Source organism: Canis aureus, chromosome 21 (genome assembly GCF_053574225.1).
Source record: "Canis aureus isolate CA01 chromosome 21, VMU_Caureus_v.1.0, whole genome shotgun sequence".
Classification (NCBI taxonomy): Eukaryota; Metazoa; Chordata; class Mammalia; order Carnivora; family Canidae; genus Canis; species Canis aureus.
The window spans coordinates 45,749,533-45,768,407 of NC_135631.1; the positions used below are offsets into that span (position 1 = coordinate 45,749,533).

At 39.6% G+C, this 18,875-nt stretch overlaps 1 protein-coding gene across 4 annotated transcripts in view; it reads left to right on the plus strand.

The window, feature by feature from the left end:
* The window catches only part of POU6F2 (POU class 6 homeobox 2), a 477,797-nt gene that overhangs the window by 98,057 nt on the left and 360,865 nt on the right, over positions 1–18,875 (plus strand). For 3 of the 4 annotated variants that reach the window (XM_077864097.1, XM_077864101.1, XM_077864098.1), the window contains one exon: positions 3,724–3,895. In XM_077864097.1, coding sequence (XP_077720223.1) covers positions 3,724–3,895 — 172 coding nt within the window. Of the gene's footprint in view, positions 1–2,874; positions 2,969–3,723; positions 3,896–18,875 lie in introns of those variants that run through there. The other variant, XM_077864099.1, reaches the window with a different exon arrangement.

Consider the following 18,875-nt stretch of genomic DNA (forward strand, 5'->3'; position numbering starts at 1 on the left):
GAAACTTTTTTTCTCAGATTCTGCTCATGGAAACTACCTCTCCTGCTTCTTTTCTTTCTCACCGTCTGGCTATTAGGTCTCTGATGAGCTTGTGAGTCATCATGTATTGGTCTGTACTGGCACATGCCATATGCTACTCTTGCACATACTTGCCACTCTTCTATATTGAACCAGTCATTTTTCTTCTATGAGCGCTGATAAAAGAATTTGCAGAGAGGTCCCCACTTCTTTGCCTGTAGTCGTGACAATTTCAGATTTTTACACAAGAAGTCTTTGCTGCTTCTAATTTTTTTTTTTTTAGCCTGTCCTAGCTATTTATTTTCCTGTGTGCTGCTACAGAGGTCCTTGTGCATGGTGAAATTGCAGCTTTCTTGCATTCCTGCAAGCACCCATGTGGGTGCCGGTTGGAACATCCTTTCTTTGCTCTGGCAGAAAGGATTTTTACAGACTGCCATCCCTTTTGGCAGGGGGAGAATGACTTCCAAGCCGAGTGCTGCTTGAAAGAGGCACTCCCTCATCACTTATGACTGTACTCAGTGGTTACTGCTTGTGACACATTTTCAAATGGACCCCCCAATGGCTGCAGCTGTGATTAAAAGCTGTCTGCTCTCTGCCTCACTGGGGGTTTGCTGTTTAACCATGTCATGCACATATAGATGTGGGCTACAGCTGCATCACGGAAAACGTAAAGTGTTTTGTAAGATGAAAAATCAAATGAGTACCTGAATGACAAACTCCTGAATTTTCTCAGCCCAAGGCCCCGAGAAGCACTAGTTGGGAACCTAGCCATGTATGAGGTCCATAAAAGTAATTTAAGGAAGAAGAGCTAATGGTCAGTGAATATATACCATCTGCCAGTACATGCTTTGCACACATCAGCCAGCCTGAACATCTTAAAGATTTAAGTGCACTTGAACTTAGCAGCTGCATTTTGGCTCCTCTGTGTGTTTCAGGGTTCAGTCTGACCATTCGCAGATTAAAACAAGAAGAAAATAGTCTTTGTTTTTGGGAAGACTACCCAGATAGTCCCTGATACCAGGCTTGGTTTATCATGAGTGTTTTGAATGCCATTCTAAACAGAAGTTTGCCATGAATGCTATCTTAAAAAAAAAAAAAAAATCAAAAACTCACATGAGCAGTGTGGCCTCAGAAACAGGGTGTCTCAAAGGCACAGATCACAACCCTTCCTCTAGATTAGAGAGACTGAGTATTCAACCTCTTGTACAATAGAAATGTACTAGAACCTAAGCCTGGGCTCTTTACCTCACGGGTGGGGAGTACACTTACCAAAAGGGTGTTCCCTTCCCTCCCCACCCTGCTCCACTGACTGACTCAGGAAAATCCAAACACGCATTCCCTTAGATGCACAGGAAAGGAATTTGGGGAAAATTTGAGATTTTCGTGTCTCCCTTCCCCCCTGTGCCTGCATCCCCCACCCCCATGCGTCAAGCACTCCCAAATCTCGGTGACCCAACACAGTCAATGAAATGCTAATCTATCACCAGCAAATTTAGGCTGACAATACTGTGAATCGACCACATCGATGACATTGATTATATTTCAAATATTTACAATATGGTGAGACAAGCCTAATTTATTTTCTAAAGAGTTCAGGGTAGATATCACCGATCCAGAGGGGGGAAACAATGGAGAAATGTTTGTGGTTGCTATCTGCAATAATCTGATGCTGACAGAGAGTAGTATTTTATTTAGTAATTAACAGTGTAAAGGGGAGAGGAGCTGTCATGTTGGTTCTTAAGCTGGGGAATGTGATGAAAGATGATATCTACGATCTCATCCTTTCCACTTGTTTAGGATTGTCAGGATGAGAAATGTCAGCATTATGAAAGCCCGGCTCTGCTCTTGATATGATAAAACCCTTCAAAAGCCAGTCTTTCTCTACCTCATCCCCCTCCTTTCCCGCTCTCTCTCTCTCTCTCTCTGCACTTGCTTTTTTATTTATCCTGTTTTGTTAGATGGCAGAAATATAATTCTTTTCTTTCTTCCTATTATAAGCCACCATTTTTGTTTTATTATATGTTTCACAACCCCTAATGCCCCACTGAAAATTACCTTGTTAAATGACAGTGTTTCGAAGCCATGAATCCTTTCCACCATTCCCTCAGAGGTTTGAAACAGTCAACAGACTGTAAAGAATAAATAATAAAAAAGTATTGATTATTTTGATGACTGTGAGATTCAATTAAGTATTAATTTTGCCCTCCAGTGGACCTATCAAGGTATTCAAAAGGGAGGATTCGGCTCAGCTAAATGCGTGCTGAGTGCTTCAGCCTTAAATGGGGAGAAAATGTGTTTACCTACAGTATTTGAAGAAGAAGTGCATTGATGCACAGAGTCCAATATTTAAGTGCTATGCACATTAAGCCTTGGTGACAGTGACATTGTTTTCAGTGGTATGAGTATTGACTAAAGAACTGCATTTGATGACAGCTTAAACTATTTGTATTGATTAACATTTTCATAGATTATCATGTGTCATATCAAATTCACTTTTCAGGCATGAATACATTAAAAAAAAATAACCACGGGCATACCGCAACCAATGTAACGCGACGGGACAAGAGAGCATGCCGCCCCACCTGCTCCTGTGCTGGTCACCTGTTTCCTGCTCAGGAACCACTTAGGCATGAACTTGGCAATAAATAGCTCCCAGATAACGCAAAAAGGGCACTTCTTGCTTTTCTTTTCCTCCTGCGTCCGGTGTGTGTGCCAAAACAATATCATGCATCTTAGTTTGCAAATGGAATAGCAGGCTATCCTTGGAAAATATTTCTGATCCTAAGATGCCCTCCTAATGAGCTGAAGATAAAGCAGATTCAGATTATTGGGTGGGGGGGTGGGGGGGAAGTTTGCTTTTTTTTTTTTTTTGGAGGTGATTTCTGTTTTCTTTCTCTTTAATGCTCTGGGCATAGGATGCTCTAGGTATCGGAATTATTGAACACAGTTTGTAAGTATTTTTCCAATTCCTTAACAAAAAAAATATTTGAACCGATTTTTAAATCTATTTTGCTGTGTATTGTTTGCTTTAAAATGTTCGTTGGCTTTGGGGTCAGCTTCCGTCCCAAATCTGGGAGCGGGGAAGTCAACTTCTAAGGGTGCTGATGGAATTTACATGAGAAATCTCTTTTATTCCACTGAAAGCCTTTCGAGGACTCTTTTCTCCCTATCTCTTTTCTCTGCTCTGGGGATAGGGTTTAATTGCTTCTCCCCCAGGGAGAGTGCTTCTTAAAATAGCCCGTGGTTCCTCCATAGGGTGCTCCATCCTTTTTACTGTGTTGCTGGAGTACAAACCCAGCACTTTCTTTTTTCTTACTGCATTAAAGACGGAACAAGGTGTAAAAACATTCGCACAAAAAGCACATCCCACAATTAAAGCTGTGTTGGTTAGGTGGCTTTCAAAGAAGTTTTTTTTTTTTTCCTCCCCTTCTTCCCTCCGAAGCTTCCTGAATCTCTCACATGCTAGTTGAGCTTTAATAGGGTGGGGAGTAATGGAGAACTCCTCGGATCTGTAATAGCTCTTCACTTGACTGCAGCCAGCAATAACAGCGGGAGCAGCCAGAGATAAGAGAGAGAGGAGAGAGGGAGAGTGTGTGTGTGGAAGAGGGAGAGAGAGAGGGGAGAGAGAGAGGGAGAGGGAGAGAGGACACGCACACTCAAGCTGCCACTTTTTTTCCTCCCCTTTACTCTTTTCCCCCATCCTAGGATCCAATGATAGCTGGACAAGTCAGTAAGCCCTTGCTGTCAGCGCAGAGTGAAATGAATGCGGAGTTGAGAGGTGAAGACAAGGCTGCTACTTCAGACAGCGAGCTGAATGAGTCTCTGCTTGCGCCTGTGGAATCAAATGACAGCGAGGACACTCCCAGCAAGCTCTTCGGTAAGTCTGTCTAGGTATTTCATTTCAGCCCTACCATGTTGTCCGGAAGAGCAATCCAAACCCCCCCACCTCACCCTTTCCCTGTTGTTCATTCAATTTTCTTGTAAGTGCTAAAGAGGAGCCTCGCATCTCGGAGGGGCCGAGCCATCCGAGCCCATTCCAGCCCAGCCGGCTGGCAGGATGTCCTGAAAACTTTTCCCAGCCAGGAACTTCCTCGCTGCTCTTTGGGGCTGGTCAGATATTGCCAGAGTCCCCCCCGCCCCGGGGCTAGAGATTATTTAAAAAAGAAAAAAAGAAAGAAAAAGTAGAAGAAGAAGAAGAAGGTGGTAATAATAATCAGGAAATCAGTCCCATTGTGAGAATTGGTTAACATTTATTGAATAAGTATTGACTTGGTTTCGGGTTGCTTCGCAGCCTTTTGTTAAGAGGAAGGAGAGTAAAGAGTTATTATCTGTAGTCAAAAGACAGAAGAGGGGACTGAGAAATATCAATACAAGTCTTTCTGTGCCAGGTAAACAAAGGTGGCTACGGGAATTGGTCAGAGGAATAACATTTTGTAATCACAATTGGAATGGATAGCTCTTCTTTGGAAGGGCGGGGGGGGGGGGGGGAGGATGAGGAGAGAAAAGGGGTCCTTTTGCATCCCTCCCCTACCCCTCTGCCCTGGACCAGACGTTTATAGCTTCTTCCTAAATGTGGAGGCAGCCCAGGACCTTTCAGGAATCTTTGTTCCATCAACAAAACCAGAGCGAGCAGAGTGCCACTCCAGCAAAGACATCTGTCATTCAAACAGATGACACTCTGTAAGCCAACTCAAGCAACTGTGATCTCTAATCAGAAAGGGGAGCCGGTTGTTGAGGCGCGTGACTGAGTGATGGATGATGATAGATGTCTGTGCTGAGAAGCACTTTATGGGATAGAGTGACATTAGGTTTTCAGAACACTTGCTCCTGAAACACTTGCTTTTAATTATTTCAAGTGTTTATATACTTGTAACACTGAATATGTGTGTGTATGTACTAACTTGTTTATACATAGATCTATAAACTAATCTGATACGTGTACCTGATTTTATATAAATGTGTGTGTACATATATATATATATATATATATGTATGTCACGCAGAGCACTGCTGGATCTCAGGTTAAAAACACAGCCGTGTGTCTGAACGTCAAAGAAAAACACCATTGCCTAGACTGCTTTGTGGAGAAAGTCGTTAATTCAGCTAAAAAAAAAATAATAATAATAAGCTTAATTTTTTTAGCCTCCGGGAAGAAAGCAGCTTCGATAGTTTGGCAACTCTAGGCCAGCTTCAACAGAGCAGCTTTTCTCTGATTTGAAATGCTCACTCAGTCAGACATGAGAAGGGGTGTTGCTGAGAAACTTTCTGTTTCAGATTTTCTATTGGTAAAATACAGTTTTACAGTGAAGAATATAATAGATGCCAGTTTCAAGAAATCCTGTTGTGTGATGCTTTTTTCAAAAAGCAGCAATTCCACCTGGCACATAGATTTTTTTTTTACACCTAGACATTAAGGTTTTAGCATTATTCACTCTAAAGGATTATTTTCTTGTAGTTTGAGTGTTTATGTGCATAGGGAGAGTCATGTCCTAGAACACTCATTTCATTTCAGGGGTTTAGTGAGAGAAGTCAGATAAAATTATAAATTACAGAAGAGCAAAACCATGCTCTAGCCTCCCTACACTAATACCAAACACTTTGGTTTTTAAAAAGTCATCGGCTGTGAATTCAACAGAATTGCGGATAGTGGACTACTTGCTCCTAAACTTTGCATACATTTTTAAAAAGTAAATGCCTTTTGTAGACTTTCACTTATAACCCCAACTTAGTTTTTTTTCCCCTCAAGTAAACCAATAGAGGGGTGATTAATTTGGCTTCTCGGCATTTATTTAGATTTCCCACTGTTGAAAATTGTTACAGTTTTGTTATGTCACTCTTGTTGATTTGCATATGCAGAGAAGTTAAGCTTTAAAAAAAAGAAAACCCAAGAGGGTCAAAGACATTTGAATTAAAAGTTCATGGAAAATATATCTGAAGTGGAATAGTTATGGGGTAAACTAACGAATCATAGTTTAGTTTAGAAATATAGTGGATTAGAAGGTACTCATTTTTACTTTAAAATTTCTGAATTTTTGTGAGAGGGCACTTGGCACAATCTACATCTTACATCTGATATTTCTTATGCACTCACAAATGAAGTGAGTCATTTATTTGGTCTCTAGGGTGCTTTTTGAACATAGTGCAAATGTTTTCCAGTTTCCAATTAGGTGAGGAAGCAACCGGTAGATGAGCAGTTTTGAAAACTTGAGGCAAAAATGGGAGACAATAGGAGGCAGAAAGACTACAACATCCATGGAAAGCACCCAATGTTCTCTGAGGCTTCCTTAGCTATTGGGTCTCTTGTATCTATCCTGCTAATATCACTGGGACTTAGACTTAGAAAGCCCAGTTTGTGGAACTGACCAAAACTTTCTAGAATAATTCTCTCCCAGAATTTTTAGCAACTTTGGCCCCACTTAATGGGTGATAACGTAATGGCCCATCATTGTATTTGACATGAATACTGCTCGAGTGTTTTTGTTCTTATGTGTGGTTTTCATTACACTCTTTTGCCTGACAATGAAGAATTACATTTTTCCTGAATAACTGAGAGCATCCAGGCTTCTCTCAAAAACAATGATTTCCTAACATACTTTCTCAAACCATCATTCTCATAGCACGCGCATTGCGTTCTTGAAAACTGGGCTTCCGTAATGAAAGGAGCAGATTGAGACAAATCATGTGCATCTTGGTATGTTTACTTTTGTGGGGAGATGTTTACCAACAACAGAAGACAAGAAAGGCTTAGGTTTTTGTTGTTGTTGTTGTTTTCTTTTTCTTTCTTTTTTTTTTTTTTACTGTACCTGAAATTTCAGTATTGACAGATTTCTTTGGAGCTTATTCCCCCTTCTGTGTCTTGTTGAAATTAGCAGTCCAGAGGACAAGTCTGTTTCTGTCACAGTATGGGCACTTCGGCCTGAAACTGCAGGAGAAAGGCTAATACTGATGCCCTCTATGGATAAACAAAGGAAATTCCAGGAACCATTGGGTCTTTTATGCCTCTCCTTAAATTGCACCTCTGCACTTAACAGCATCCAAAGGGAAACATACTGTGCAGAATGCTTCAGTGCTCTGTGCAACTCAGAATACCAGAAGGAGAAACCAGAAGCCATATGCCAGCCTCAGTAGAAAGTTCAGAAAAGGGCCCTTGTGTTTTATAAAGTAATTACATCAGAGGTAACATTTTGCTTAACTTGAACAGCTAGGGAGACTCAAGTACACTTAGGAGAGATGAATCCACATTTCATTGAGAAACGTGTGGTTGGGTCGTTCTCTGTGATATCATTAAGTGGTGCATTATTTATCCTGGTAAAGCCTGTTGGAATAACCATCTCCTCTCTTGGTCTGTGACTGTTTTATGCTAAGCTCTGAGCTGTGGAAAAGAGTATGGAGGAGAACAGACTTGCATGTCAGGGGGTATTAGCAGAGAATTTGGCTCCGTGTCTCGCTGTGTTTCAGCTGCATGATCAAATGAGCGATGCCACACAGGGCCAGCCATTTCATATGTGCCCAGTGATGTACATATTTGAAACCATTCTCAAAACTGGCCCTTGGCAAACAATCTCAAAGGGAAAAGGTTGCTGTGTTTCTCTAGTGACATTTATAGCACCGTGTCAATGTGGTGCTTCATTTTTAGTTATGCTCATCAAGAATTCAGTGTTCCACATTCAGTCAAGTTGGATTCTAAAATTCAAATGGTAGAGCATCAACAACTTGGCCAGGGAGATGACCACAGAAAGTATAAAAGTAATATATATCCCCGGAAAAATATCTGTACTAAAGTTTGCCCATGCAGTCTCGGCTGAAGAAGTGAGACCGCATAAAAACAGGCCCTAAATATTTTCTCCCATATATATTTGAAATTCGAAAGATGATTTATTAACAGTATTCCTCCTGGGAGTATTTTTATTGTTTCAAGATAAACCTCCTGATTGCTTTTCTTAAAGTCCCAACTACCTCGGATGGCTGGGCTAGTCTGTGGCTCGCTGTTCAGCGGTGCCACGCTGTATGGGAGTGGGGCACACAGCTCACAAGCCCTGAGCTGAGATGTAAACAAAAAACCAGTTATAGGCATTGTACCCGAGGTATAGAGTGACAGTTGGTTTTCTCTTCTGATACTGTGTTTTTCTAGGTTAACAGAAATCGCATATAATGATACTCGTAAGTGTGGGTTTTTCAATATCATTTATCTCTGAACTTTCGGGAAAGGGTTGAAAGTTGGGTCAGTGCTTCTTCCCTTGCTAGAAAATGTATTATCTGTAGCGGAAAAAAAAATTTTCCCCTTTCCTTTCTGTGATCTTTCTCATAGAAACATGCATGATAAGATTTTTTTTTTAAATTGCCATCCAGTTTGACTTGATTAGAATTTATGGCAGTGGAGTCGTTTTCAATGACAAAAGGATAAAGGACTAAATTGTCTGTCACCCCTTGAGACAGTGGTCTCTGCAGGTCAGCATGGAGGTCATTGGTAGGGCATTATTGGGACTGCACTTTGTGGTCATGCTGCCTGTGAATGAGTGGGGGCCTTCATTGTGGCATCACTGTATTACTTTATTTAAACATCTCTCTCAAGGTTCCAGTGCCTTGGATATTTATAATATTCTGATAAAATATGCTGGGGCCAGTAATAAGTATGTCAGGCTTAAGCACAAGAAGGATTTAGCTGGCGGATGATGAAGAATAGTCCCTCGAGAAATATATTTATTTAAAATAAGCATCATTCTTCTATATTTTTGCAAGTTTTGATATTCTATTAATGGAAAGTGTATACTATTTTTCACTGAAGAAAGTGTATTTTGTGTTAGGGAAATATTAAAGGAGTATATTTTAACTAAATAATTTGGATAATAGATTCTATGCAAAAATGTTTTTTTTTCAGAAATAGTTATTTAAAAGAAACCAATAGAAACCTATATTTGTGTAAGTAAAGGAGATATATGATAAGATATTTGTCAAAAATTGATTATGGTTTTGTAGGCAAACAAACCCTTGTGGTGTTCTTCTCTGCCTACTGAGGAGGAAATGCACATTTAGATACATTTCTCAATATTTAGGAAAAACTAAAGCACCTAGGTACTTCTTCTAAAAAAAAAATCCAGGGTGTGTGTAGACAAATTTAGTTTTTGTGTTCCTCCCCTTAGCCCCCTCCCCAGAAAACCATTGTAATACTGCCTGGACAAGTAAATCCACTTTGAGCAGCATTAATGTGTAAATTTTGAAATAAAAACAAACCCATATGAAATAGCACAGATGTTCAAACTTTTCACCATGTCTGATGGTGGAGCAGCTATGCTCATTCCTAAGTGACTGTTTAATGGAGGACAGTGCACAGTAAGTGACACAGGAGGCCATGGGGACTCTCTTAGTGGCTCCCTTTTCTGCTTCTGCCTTGTTTGGGGTGTTGAGGTCAGACATCTGTTCGGAGAAGAAAGTTCAGTATTGCAGCATCTAAAGACGCTGTCCACGCTAACACATTAGCAAACCAAAATGCTGGTACAGTTTTACATTTTTCTTCTATCTGGATGGCTACGATTCCTCTATTTTGTTGTCACTGCTGTTATGTGGTCCTATATACAATTGGAAATAAGATAAAGAATTAGAAATTACATGACTCTGCACCATCGCCCCTTTAAATGATCTCCCTTTAGTCTTTTTAGTGTCTTGGATGTTTCTGACTTAAAGGTTACAGGGCGTTCGAGTGGTTTTGTAGTTCACCCACACCAGTTTATGTCATAATTAATAAATAGAGGTGCATTCCAGATGCAGGGTCCCAAGGCTTGGCCCTTCAGTGGGTTACCTTTTCTCAATTACCCAATTTAATGATAGAGTTAGCATCGCTCTGGTAAGAACTAACCAAATAAAAAATTCCCCCACTTGAAAAATGAGACGTAAGTGACTATTTCAAGTGGACCTTGCTTGCTATTAGACAGTAAGCAAATAATTTGTGAGAGGACCGGTCCTTCCTTTGATTGGCGATCTTGCTGGCTTGTGTTTGGGGATTAATAATACATCAGACATTCGCACATTAACAAGAGAGTAGATGTGAAGGAGGAAGGGTGGAGGGTTACTGGAGCTGTTATTGGGCTGCTCCTGATTATTCTCGGGCCTTCCCTGGGTGCTGAGACCGGCCGAGGAGTAGTTCCAACTGCCCAAATATGCACCTAGCTCCACTTAACATGTTTCATGATTTTCTTATGCTAAAGAAAAAGATAGCAAAGTGTTTATACCAAACTGGCACCCTGTCAGGGGGCAATCTGTGTAAAGTTTCCTGCTGTCAGGTTAATAAATTTTTTAAAAATATCCAAAGGCAGAGGTAGCTAGAGAAAGCTCCTAGTAACAGTTGCCATTCTCCAGCGGATGGGTTTTTCTTTAATATCCAGCGTGGCTCTGGAATTATGTGTGTTGTCTTCTGAGGTTTTATACTTCGCTGGTGTTTTTGCTCAGCTCTCCTTTTATTAATGATGTTTCAGTCTTACTTTTAAAATGTTGATCCTGTAAAATTTCAGGCGTCTTTTTTTTTTTTTCTAAGAGAGAAATAAGTCAACATCATTTGTTTCAATCTGGTATTTACAGTGGAACATGTACCTTCATGCTATAAGCCTGGACGAGGTTCTGAATCTGCCAACATGGGACTTTTCTTTGGGAATGCCTTGGTAATATTTACATTAAAATCCATCCAGAAAGGAGTCCCTGAGCTTTGGCAGCTTGGGGGCCTTCTGTCTGTGGAGGATGCCTATTTATTACACATGTTGACCTGATTCGTCAGGTCATGTAAACTCCCACCTTCTGATTCTCAAAGTCAGATTTTATAAAAATATGAAACAAGTGCAGGCTAGTTGGATAACATCTCTTACTCTGTGTTGTGATATTACTGTGTGCTATCAAAAATGGACAAAGCCATTTTAATGGGAACACAGAGGTCAGTGAGAATAACACTGACTCTCTTGTGGTTGAAGAGAGTCTTTCATTCTCAGAGAAATAGAAATAAACTTTGTTTTGTTAAGCATTCGAAGAGCATTTTTAAGAACCACCTACTGAAGATGCACAGCTCTTGACATCTCTTTGTAATAGTTAGCTGCTACTTTTTAAAAATCCTGGCATGTTGTATGAATATCTTTATTTTGTCTGAGAACTGAAAAGACAATCCATGCTCAAATTTCTCTTCCAGTCTTCTCTTTGAAAGTGCTCCTTAGGATCTTACATGTGCAGAGAATATACTGGCTTTTATTTTCATTAAAAAATTAGCCACCTGGAACAACATAACTAATACAGTCTAAGCCACTTGTGCTGGAGGACTGCACTGCCCTCCAGACTAATTTAACAGTCTTGCGAATATGTTTTCCTGCTAGATACTGTTTGGCATTAGCAGCTTTCTTAGTGTTGCATTTTTTCCTAAGTCAATGCTTTTTAAGTCGATGTATTCCCCAAATCTCTTGTATTATTTTGCTTTCATCCAATTAACGAGAAACAAACCCCAATTGTGGTGAAAGTTTGTGAAAGCCAAGAAACTCATCTTTAAAGACTAGTATTAGCCTTGTGGTTTAAAATTACAATGCCCATTTCCATTTTCTTAGCAATTCCATACTTTGTGTTTGTTTCCCTGTGTTTTCTTCCCTCAGCACCACGAATGCACAGTGAATAACTGCAATGCTACACACGCAAAATGTGTGTAAATATGTGTATGAACCACGTGTGGATGTGTGTAAAATGTATGCATAAACACGTGTGTAAAACATATGTGCAAATATGTTAAATGTGTGAAACACGTGTGTAAGCTATGTGTGCAAACCATGTGTTAAATGTGTGTAAAACATGTGTGTGTGTGGATGGCATGTTCTCCATATATTCTCTTGTGTTCATTTGATACATGGTATTTTTTACTGTTGGTAGCATGTGTGTCTTTTCTTTATCATAAAATTGATAAAGCCTAATTTATAATTATAAGCTTTTTTTTTTAGTTCAGGCTATATGTATATCACTTAAATGCACTTCTCCTATACCTGTGAATACTTAACAATGCAATCTTCCAGATAAAATTTTCAAAAGTAATCATTTACCGATAAAGGACAATTAATTATATTACATAGTATTGCTTCAAGCATAGTTGGGCTATTATCCAAATTCCAGTGGCTTCTTCAAAGATGCTCTTTGCTGAGCAGAGAAGACACCAGGATTTCTCAGAATCTGTGCAGTTAATGCAGCAAAGAGATTTGGGGGTTTCTGCACAGTTTGATTTATAAGGAATATATATATATATATTTAAAGCATTACATAACTTGCTCGAACTAGAGAAGATGCTTGGAAGCTAAATATTAGGAACCTAAGTATTTGTCTACCTGTGGGCACACACTACAAACATTTATCTTTTTCTTTTTTTTAAAGTAAAAAGTGTTTGTTATCGAGTTAGCACAGTTTTTTTGCCTGTAAGGATTTCATGGACCTAAATATACATTTACTTGTACACACATCAAGATAGAATGGGTGTTTAATGCACAATAAAGAAATCACATTTCAAACATTTGCTATTAAAATAGTATGGTGTACTTAATCTCCTTTTGCAGTTCTCGATGGCCACATATGTGGCGATTTGTCTTTTAATAGCAGTATGGCAAGATTTACTTTTATGAATGAATGGTTTGGGGTGACTTATTGCATGAGAGAATCTCCACTGTTGAAGGAGAGGAAGGGCTGAGGGATTAATTTGATTTAAAAATGCAAACATTTGAAGCTGTTTATAAAGCATGAAAAATTATTACTGAAGAGTGAATTTCTGCCAAAATCAGCCAAGGGTAGAAGAGAATAAAAAAATCAAATGGAAAAATACATTTTCCTGTATTTAAAAACATGTAGATGTGGAAGCGGTATTGGGGGGTGGGGGTGAAATGACCTTTTCCAAAACCTGCATTTTTTCTTTGATATATCTAATGCCATAGAGCAAATAGAAACATGTCAAGAAGGAAGCGCTCTATTTTCAGAAGGAGAAGCAGGAAAGAAACAGTGAAGAAGCCTAGCATGTTAATGGATTCGCTTGCTATCCATTAATCACACTGTAATCTATGCATGAATCGTCAGAAAAGGGAAACTTTCATAAACTTTTGGAAAGAAACCTACACCATTTTTCTAGATGTTGACTGGCTCATCTCTTTCTGATTCCTGAGATTAAGGAATTACTCTCAAGAGTCGCTAAGAAATTATTCAGATTCTCAGGTAGGCTGGTCTATTCCCTTGTTGTGGTTTAGAATCTTTCCTTCTGCCATTAGATTCCATGTTTCTCATAATTTGCTAACAACCCAATCAGAATTGGCGGGCCATCAAATCGGTGTCAAAAATTAAGTACCGTGCTTCAAAAGGGATTCGTGTCTACAGCTGCCTGCTTAAAAAGATCAAACAAGCACAACCCCCCTCTACAACTCGCCAGATTGGACATTGCTGCTGGCGTGGGGACGGTTGCGCTAGCTTGGGATGGTAGCCACCTGTCTTGTCATCTGTAGTGTATCAATATGTTTTTATAATGATACAATAACCTGAACCCTGTAACAGTTTATGGTCCTTTTGAGAATTCTTATGGATTCTTAGAGTGACGGAGGTCTGAGAAAAGATCTTGAAAGCTTTCACAAAATCTGGCTGGGTGACAGAAAAAGTAGCAGGACTGTGATTTAGTTGCTATGGAATCCTATTGACTGGGAACATCATTAAACTTTTAAGTGAAAACAAAACCCGCAAAACAAATGGTAGAAAGGAAAGGTGAGGGTCCCCCTCCCCCAATCAAGGACAGCAGGGATTCAGAAGCGTCAGAGGCTCTGAGGGGAGGGGCCCAATTCCTGAAGCTCAGTGTTGAACTTGACATCCTATTGAGAAATGGGCTCCTGCTTGTGTACAGTTGCCAACATTGCCCAGGCAATCCGAGGTAGGGCCCTCCATCCTGGCATCTAGCCGACCTGGTTGTTGTGTTTTCATTTTCCCTGGAGGTTGGTCTTAGTCAATGGTAAATAAAGAGCTTGAGGTTTGAATCCAGCACCTGGGAGAACACAAAACCCAGAAACAGCAGGAAATAATCCCAACCAGCCACCGGGCACCAGGGATAGGCTGGGAGACCTCGGTCCTCTTAACGTCTGTAACACTGCTAATTTCTCTGGACTTTTAAAAATCCGCTTCCACATGAGCTCTCAAAACCCATAAAAGTGTGGCATGTAAAGTAAATTGTTTGTCACTTGCCTGCGACCTGCCATATTTATTGTCAGGAGAAATGGACATTAGTTGGAGAAGCAGTTGTTAAAGGCCAAACAATTTTTTAAAGATGGCAAAGATGCGCGAGGGCTTTCCTTTTTCTAACAATGAGCCGCCCCTTCAGACATCAAAAGACAAGATAATAAGACACTTCAAGCACAATGCAAGATTATATTCAACATCTAAAGGCTCATCTCTTGTCAGTTTGCATTTACTGTTCCAGGGATGTGATGCTTCTATCACGTTTCTGTCAAGGGGAGTTTGGCAGAAGAGGCGAGGGCTCTTATTTCACACACTTAGGGCTTTTTTTTTTCTTTTTTTTTTTTTTTTTTTTTATCAAATAGCCCACACTTGTTCTGATTCAACCAAAATGGAGGGATAATTTGAAGAAGGTCATGCGCAAGCACAAAAATCTCATATTGATTTGTGTGATTAGAAGGCATTAAAATTGCACGTTGATGTTAGTTGCTGAGATGTTTTGTCAGTTTATTTGGTAATACACTTTTTGCAGCCTGGGGGAAGAAAAAAGATGACTTAAAATTTAAAAAGGGATAGCTGAAAGCTGAAATTGGTTCCCTGAATGTGACCAGATTTGAACATTTAACAGGTGAATGTAAAAATAATTTAATGGCTTAGTTTAACAATATTTGAAATTAGCTTATCTGAGGAAATGCTTCACTTGGTGCAAAACCAAAACAGCACAGCTATGCCTATCAGAGGAAAGAAATATATAGGCGAGATTATTTTTTAAATACTTTAAACATTGATTTCATATATTTAATATATAGATAAAAGGGGATGACATTTTCAATATAAATGTAATTATGAAGCTATTTTATACTGGTCATCAAATTTTTAACATTTGGTGCTCCTTGAAATTACAGCATCATTATATTTGTCATTTTATGCCATTCTTAGTATATGTGCCCTTTTCCAGAGAGGGTACTAAAGAATAAATAAAAGAGTTTTAAAATTATTGTTATTGTTCTCTGTCCAAATTTATCACATTTCCTCCTTTGCTCTCTGACAGCCACAAAGCTGTACTAGAGCACATTCTTTATTTTTTATTTATTTTTGGTGGAGGGAAGCACATCTATAGAAGTCAGAAAAACCAGCTTTTTCTCTCAAAATAAAACAATTGATGAAAATAAAACCATGATATCCTAGGATCATTTCTCTATTCAATCTTTGAAATTATTTTTCCTAGGAATTTTCATCAACCCTCTGTGTCTTCATTTCCTATATTTTTCTTTTATGCTGCAAAGAGTTCTGAAACTGACTTTCGTACTTTTGTGCTACTTTCACATATCAAGACAAAGGAGATGTGCATACGTACAGTGTAGTTACAACATGACATAGTAGAAGTGAAACCCGTAATTTGTCCTATTTGTTATGTAAGCCTTTTCCACGCTGTGCAGTTTATGTATTCCACATGCAAGAGTTAATTCATCCACTCAACAAATATTTGTTGAGTGCCTGTTCTGTGGCAGGAGCGGTGATGCACTATGTGGACTCAATGGAGAATACACTGGAAAGAAATGACCACCCAGTCTTGCTCACCCACTACACTGGACACTGAGGATGAATCAGATTGAACCAGGCAGGTTCGCACCACCCTGAGATAGCCCACAACCAACATGGTATATTAATATCCCATTTCCTTCCTTGTTTCCTGTGACTCTTCGGGAAATCTTAATCTTCAAAATCATGCATGTTGGAAGTAATTCATTGGTCAGAAACCTAAACAGTTGGGAAAAACGATCATCCCCCAAAAAATGAGGAAGAAGAGAGGATTTGTAAGTGATTCAGGACAAACTGCATTCATTGTGTTTTCGTCACAGAGTTTGGTGCTTATGCCGTAAAACAGAATTATGATTCTTTAGTCATTGTTTCTTAATCTTGTCCATAGGGAGAATGAACTGGATTTATCTTTTCCTCCCTGTCTCTCCTGCCTCCTCTCTCCTCCCAAGATTCTAGTTTGTTTATCGTTTAACCTCATGTTGTGGGTCAAGGCTCTGGAGTCAGGCTGTTTTTTGTTGGCTGGGTAGGTGAGGTATGGAATGTGTTTAGGCCTCAACTTCCCCGTCTCGGCATGGAGGAATTGATTGTGCTTACTTCAGAGGGCAGCTTGACATTGAACTGAGGTGATGTGTGTCGAGCCCAGCATTCAACAAATACCACACTTTCTTAGGAGTTGAAAATTAACTTTTCTTTGTTAGGAGGAATTTGATTAAATTTTATCAACAGATATCAGAACACCAATAAGGAAATTTCTGAGGCCTTTGGAATTAGCCATGCTCCTCCCTAAGGAAACATCAGCCCCTAGGGCTCTCTTGGCCAAAGTAAAGTTCTGGGGATCTTTTTCTCCTGACAACAACACCCCTTCCTTCTTTAGGACGTTAGGCACTGCTTTCCTCCTGAGTCCATTTAGGAAAGGATTCAGACTCATATATAGATGACAAGAAGGTTCTAGAGGAGGCAATAATTCACTATTTTCATCTTGGGGAGTAGGTGGGCAGTGCAATGGACAAGGATGGAAGCGGGCAGTTATGTATCTTACTCTTCTCTAAATTTAAAAGATTGGAGTGTGTGATTCTTTCAAATCATAGAAATTTCAAAAATAATTTTGGCATCGAGAAGTGATATGGAACCAGATGTCCGTGGGCGACAGCAAATGCTTCTCTAACGTGTGGTTAGGTCGATACCCTGATGGCAGTCTGCCTTTTGGTGCTTTCCCTCCAAGGCGTGTGAGTTGTCTCTCCAAGGGCATTTGCCAGCTCTCAGGCCAAGCACTTAACTTCTTTCTTCCTGGACCACATTGTTGCCAAAATTAGGAGCATAGCATTTGCTTCCAATTCAGTGCTCCGAGATCTTGCAGAGGATCTTCACCACATCAAGGTGAACTATACAACATTTCAGAGAGAGAGAGAGAAACATTCCACTGAACTCACATGAAGACAGAGGAAGAAGGGCTTGGCAGAAGGATTGTAACCAGGGTTCAAATCCCTGCTCTTGACCCACGCAGAGTGCTATGACTTCCTGTGCCCTCGTTTCCTCTTCTGTAGCTTGAGAAGTCAGATAATCTAACAAGGTGTTGAAGATTACATCTAGGAAGACAAGTGAGGTGCCTGCACATGGCGGGTGTTTTATAAATGTGGTTCTCCGCCCCCCTCTCCTTAAGACCAATCATGTTATATTTCTCAGGTCTGAGACGTATCCTGTAGGCAGGGTGGATCAGACATTGATGGTCAGATGAAGTAGGCATTTTGAACACTAAGCTCTGCTTTCCTAATCTAACTTTATCCATAAATGCCAAGATTCAAGCTAGGTCTAGAGAGAATCATCTCTGCTCCAGAAATAAAGAGGATTGGATTAGGTTGTGGGTCTTCTCTGTCTCTGTGGGGAGCTCTTTTCTGCCTCCCCAGTAAAGCTCGCCTCTCAAAGCATTAGTCGTACGTTAAGTATTGGAATATAGCTGCGAGTAGAAGTCCATGGTATCTTCATTCCTTTGGGAACGTATGCTGATGTTTATTTAGGACTTTCTAATCTTCCACAATGAACTCTTTATTCATTTTTTAAACAAATAAACCAAAACCAAAATGGCAACCTCAGAAAGTCTTTCAGTGCCACATTTCTAAGAACCGAACGTGCTGTGAAATTTAAGTAGGTTAAATTGACATTTAAGGCCATATTTAGGGGAAAATGTGTTATTACATTTATTAGGGATATTTAGAGATTTTGGTTGATATTACGAAAATCTACTACCTTTTGTAGACACTACCAAAGAAGTCAGGATCACTAGGAGAGCATCTTTTTGTTGTTGTTAACATGACAATCCCACACACTTTTAATTACATATTGATCCATGCCCTGTGCACATTTATCAGAAATTATGGGCACTTCTGGGGCACCTTGTGGCTCAGTTGGTTAAGCATCCGACTCTCGATTTCAACTCCCACATTGAGCTCCACGCTGGGTATGAAGCCTACTTAAAAAAAAATATTGGCATTTGTAAAATCACTTATTTAACATGTGTCAATTGATAGTGATAAAAGGTGATATTGAGAAATATTAAATCATACTTGAAAATTGAATTCATATACATGTTGTGTTAATATTAAGTAGAAGAGACAAAATTTCCTTGAAGCCAGTGACAATGACCATCCCCTTTGTCTAATGTGACAGTTTTGGCTCTCTTCACTGAGTGTATGTATAGGACATTTTATCTCTTACTGGTTCCAACTCTTGGTACCAGTGTGATCTTGTTGTTGGGTGACCAAATGAATCTGTCTCTACTTGGTTGTGTCACTGGGTAGTATCAATGTGGAAGGGATAATGTTGGGAAATCGAACACAGAGTTGAGCTTCATTAAAGGTTTATATAGTACAGGGAGAAGAAAACTCACCTCTGCTCTGAAGAGTGGGTACAGATTTATTTCCTGAGCTTCTCATCCACCTCTGATGGGCCTTTCCCACACCAGTCCCTTCTAGCCACCATCTAGAAGATACTTTCTTCGAGCACTACATTCAAAGCTGAATTGTCCAATTTTTCATATTAAAGTTAAGTTGCCTTTTTAATCAGTCCTGATGAAAAGTCAGCATTTAGGAGAAGAATTGCTTCTTCTAGATTAA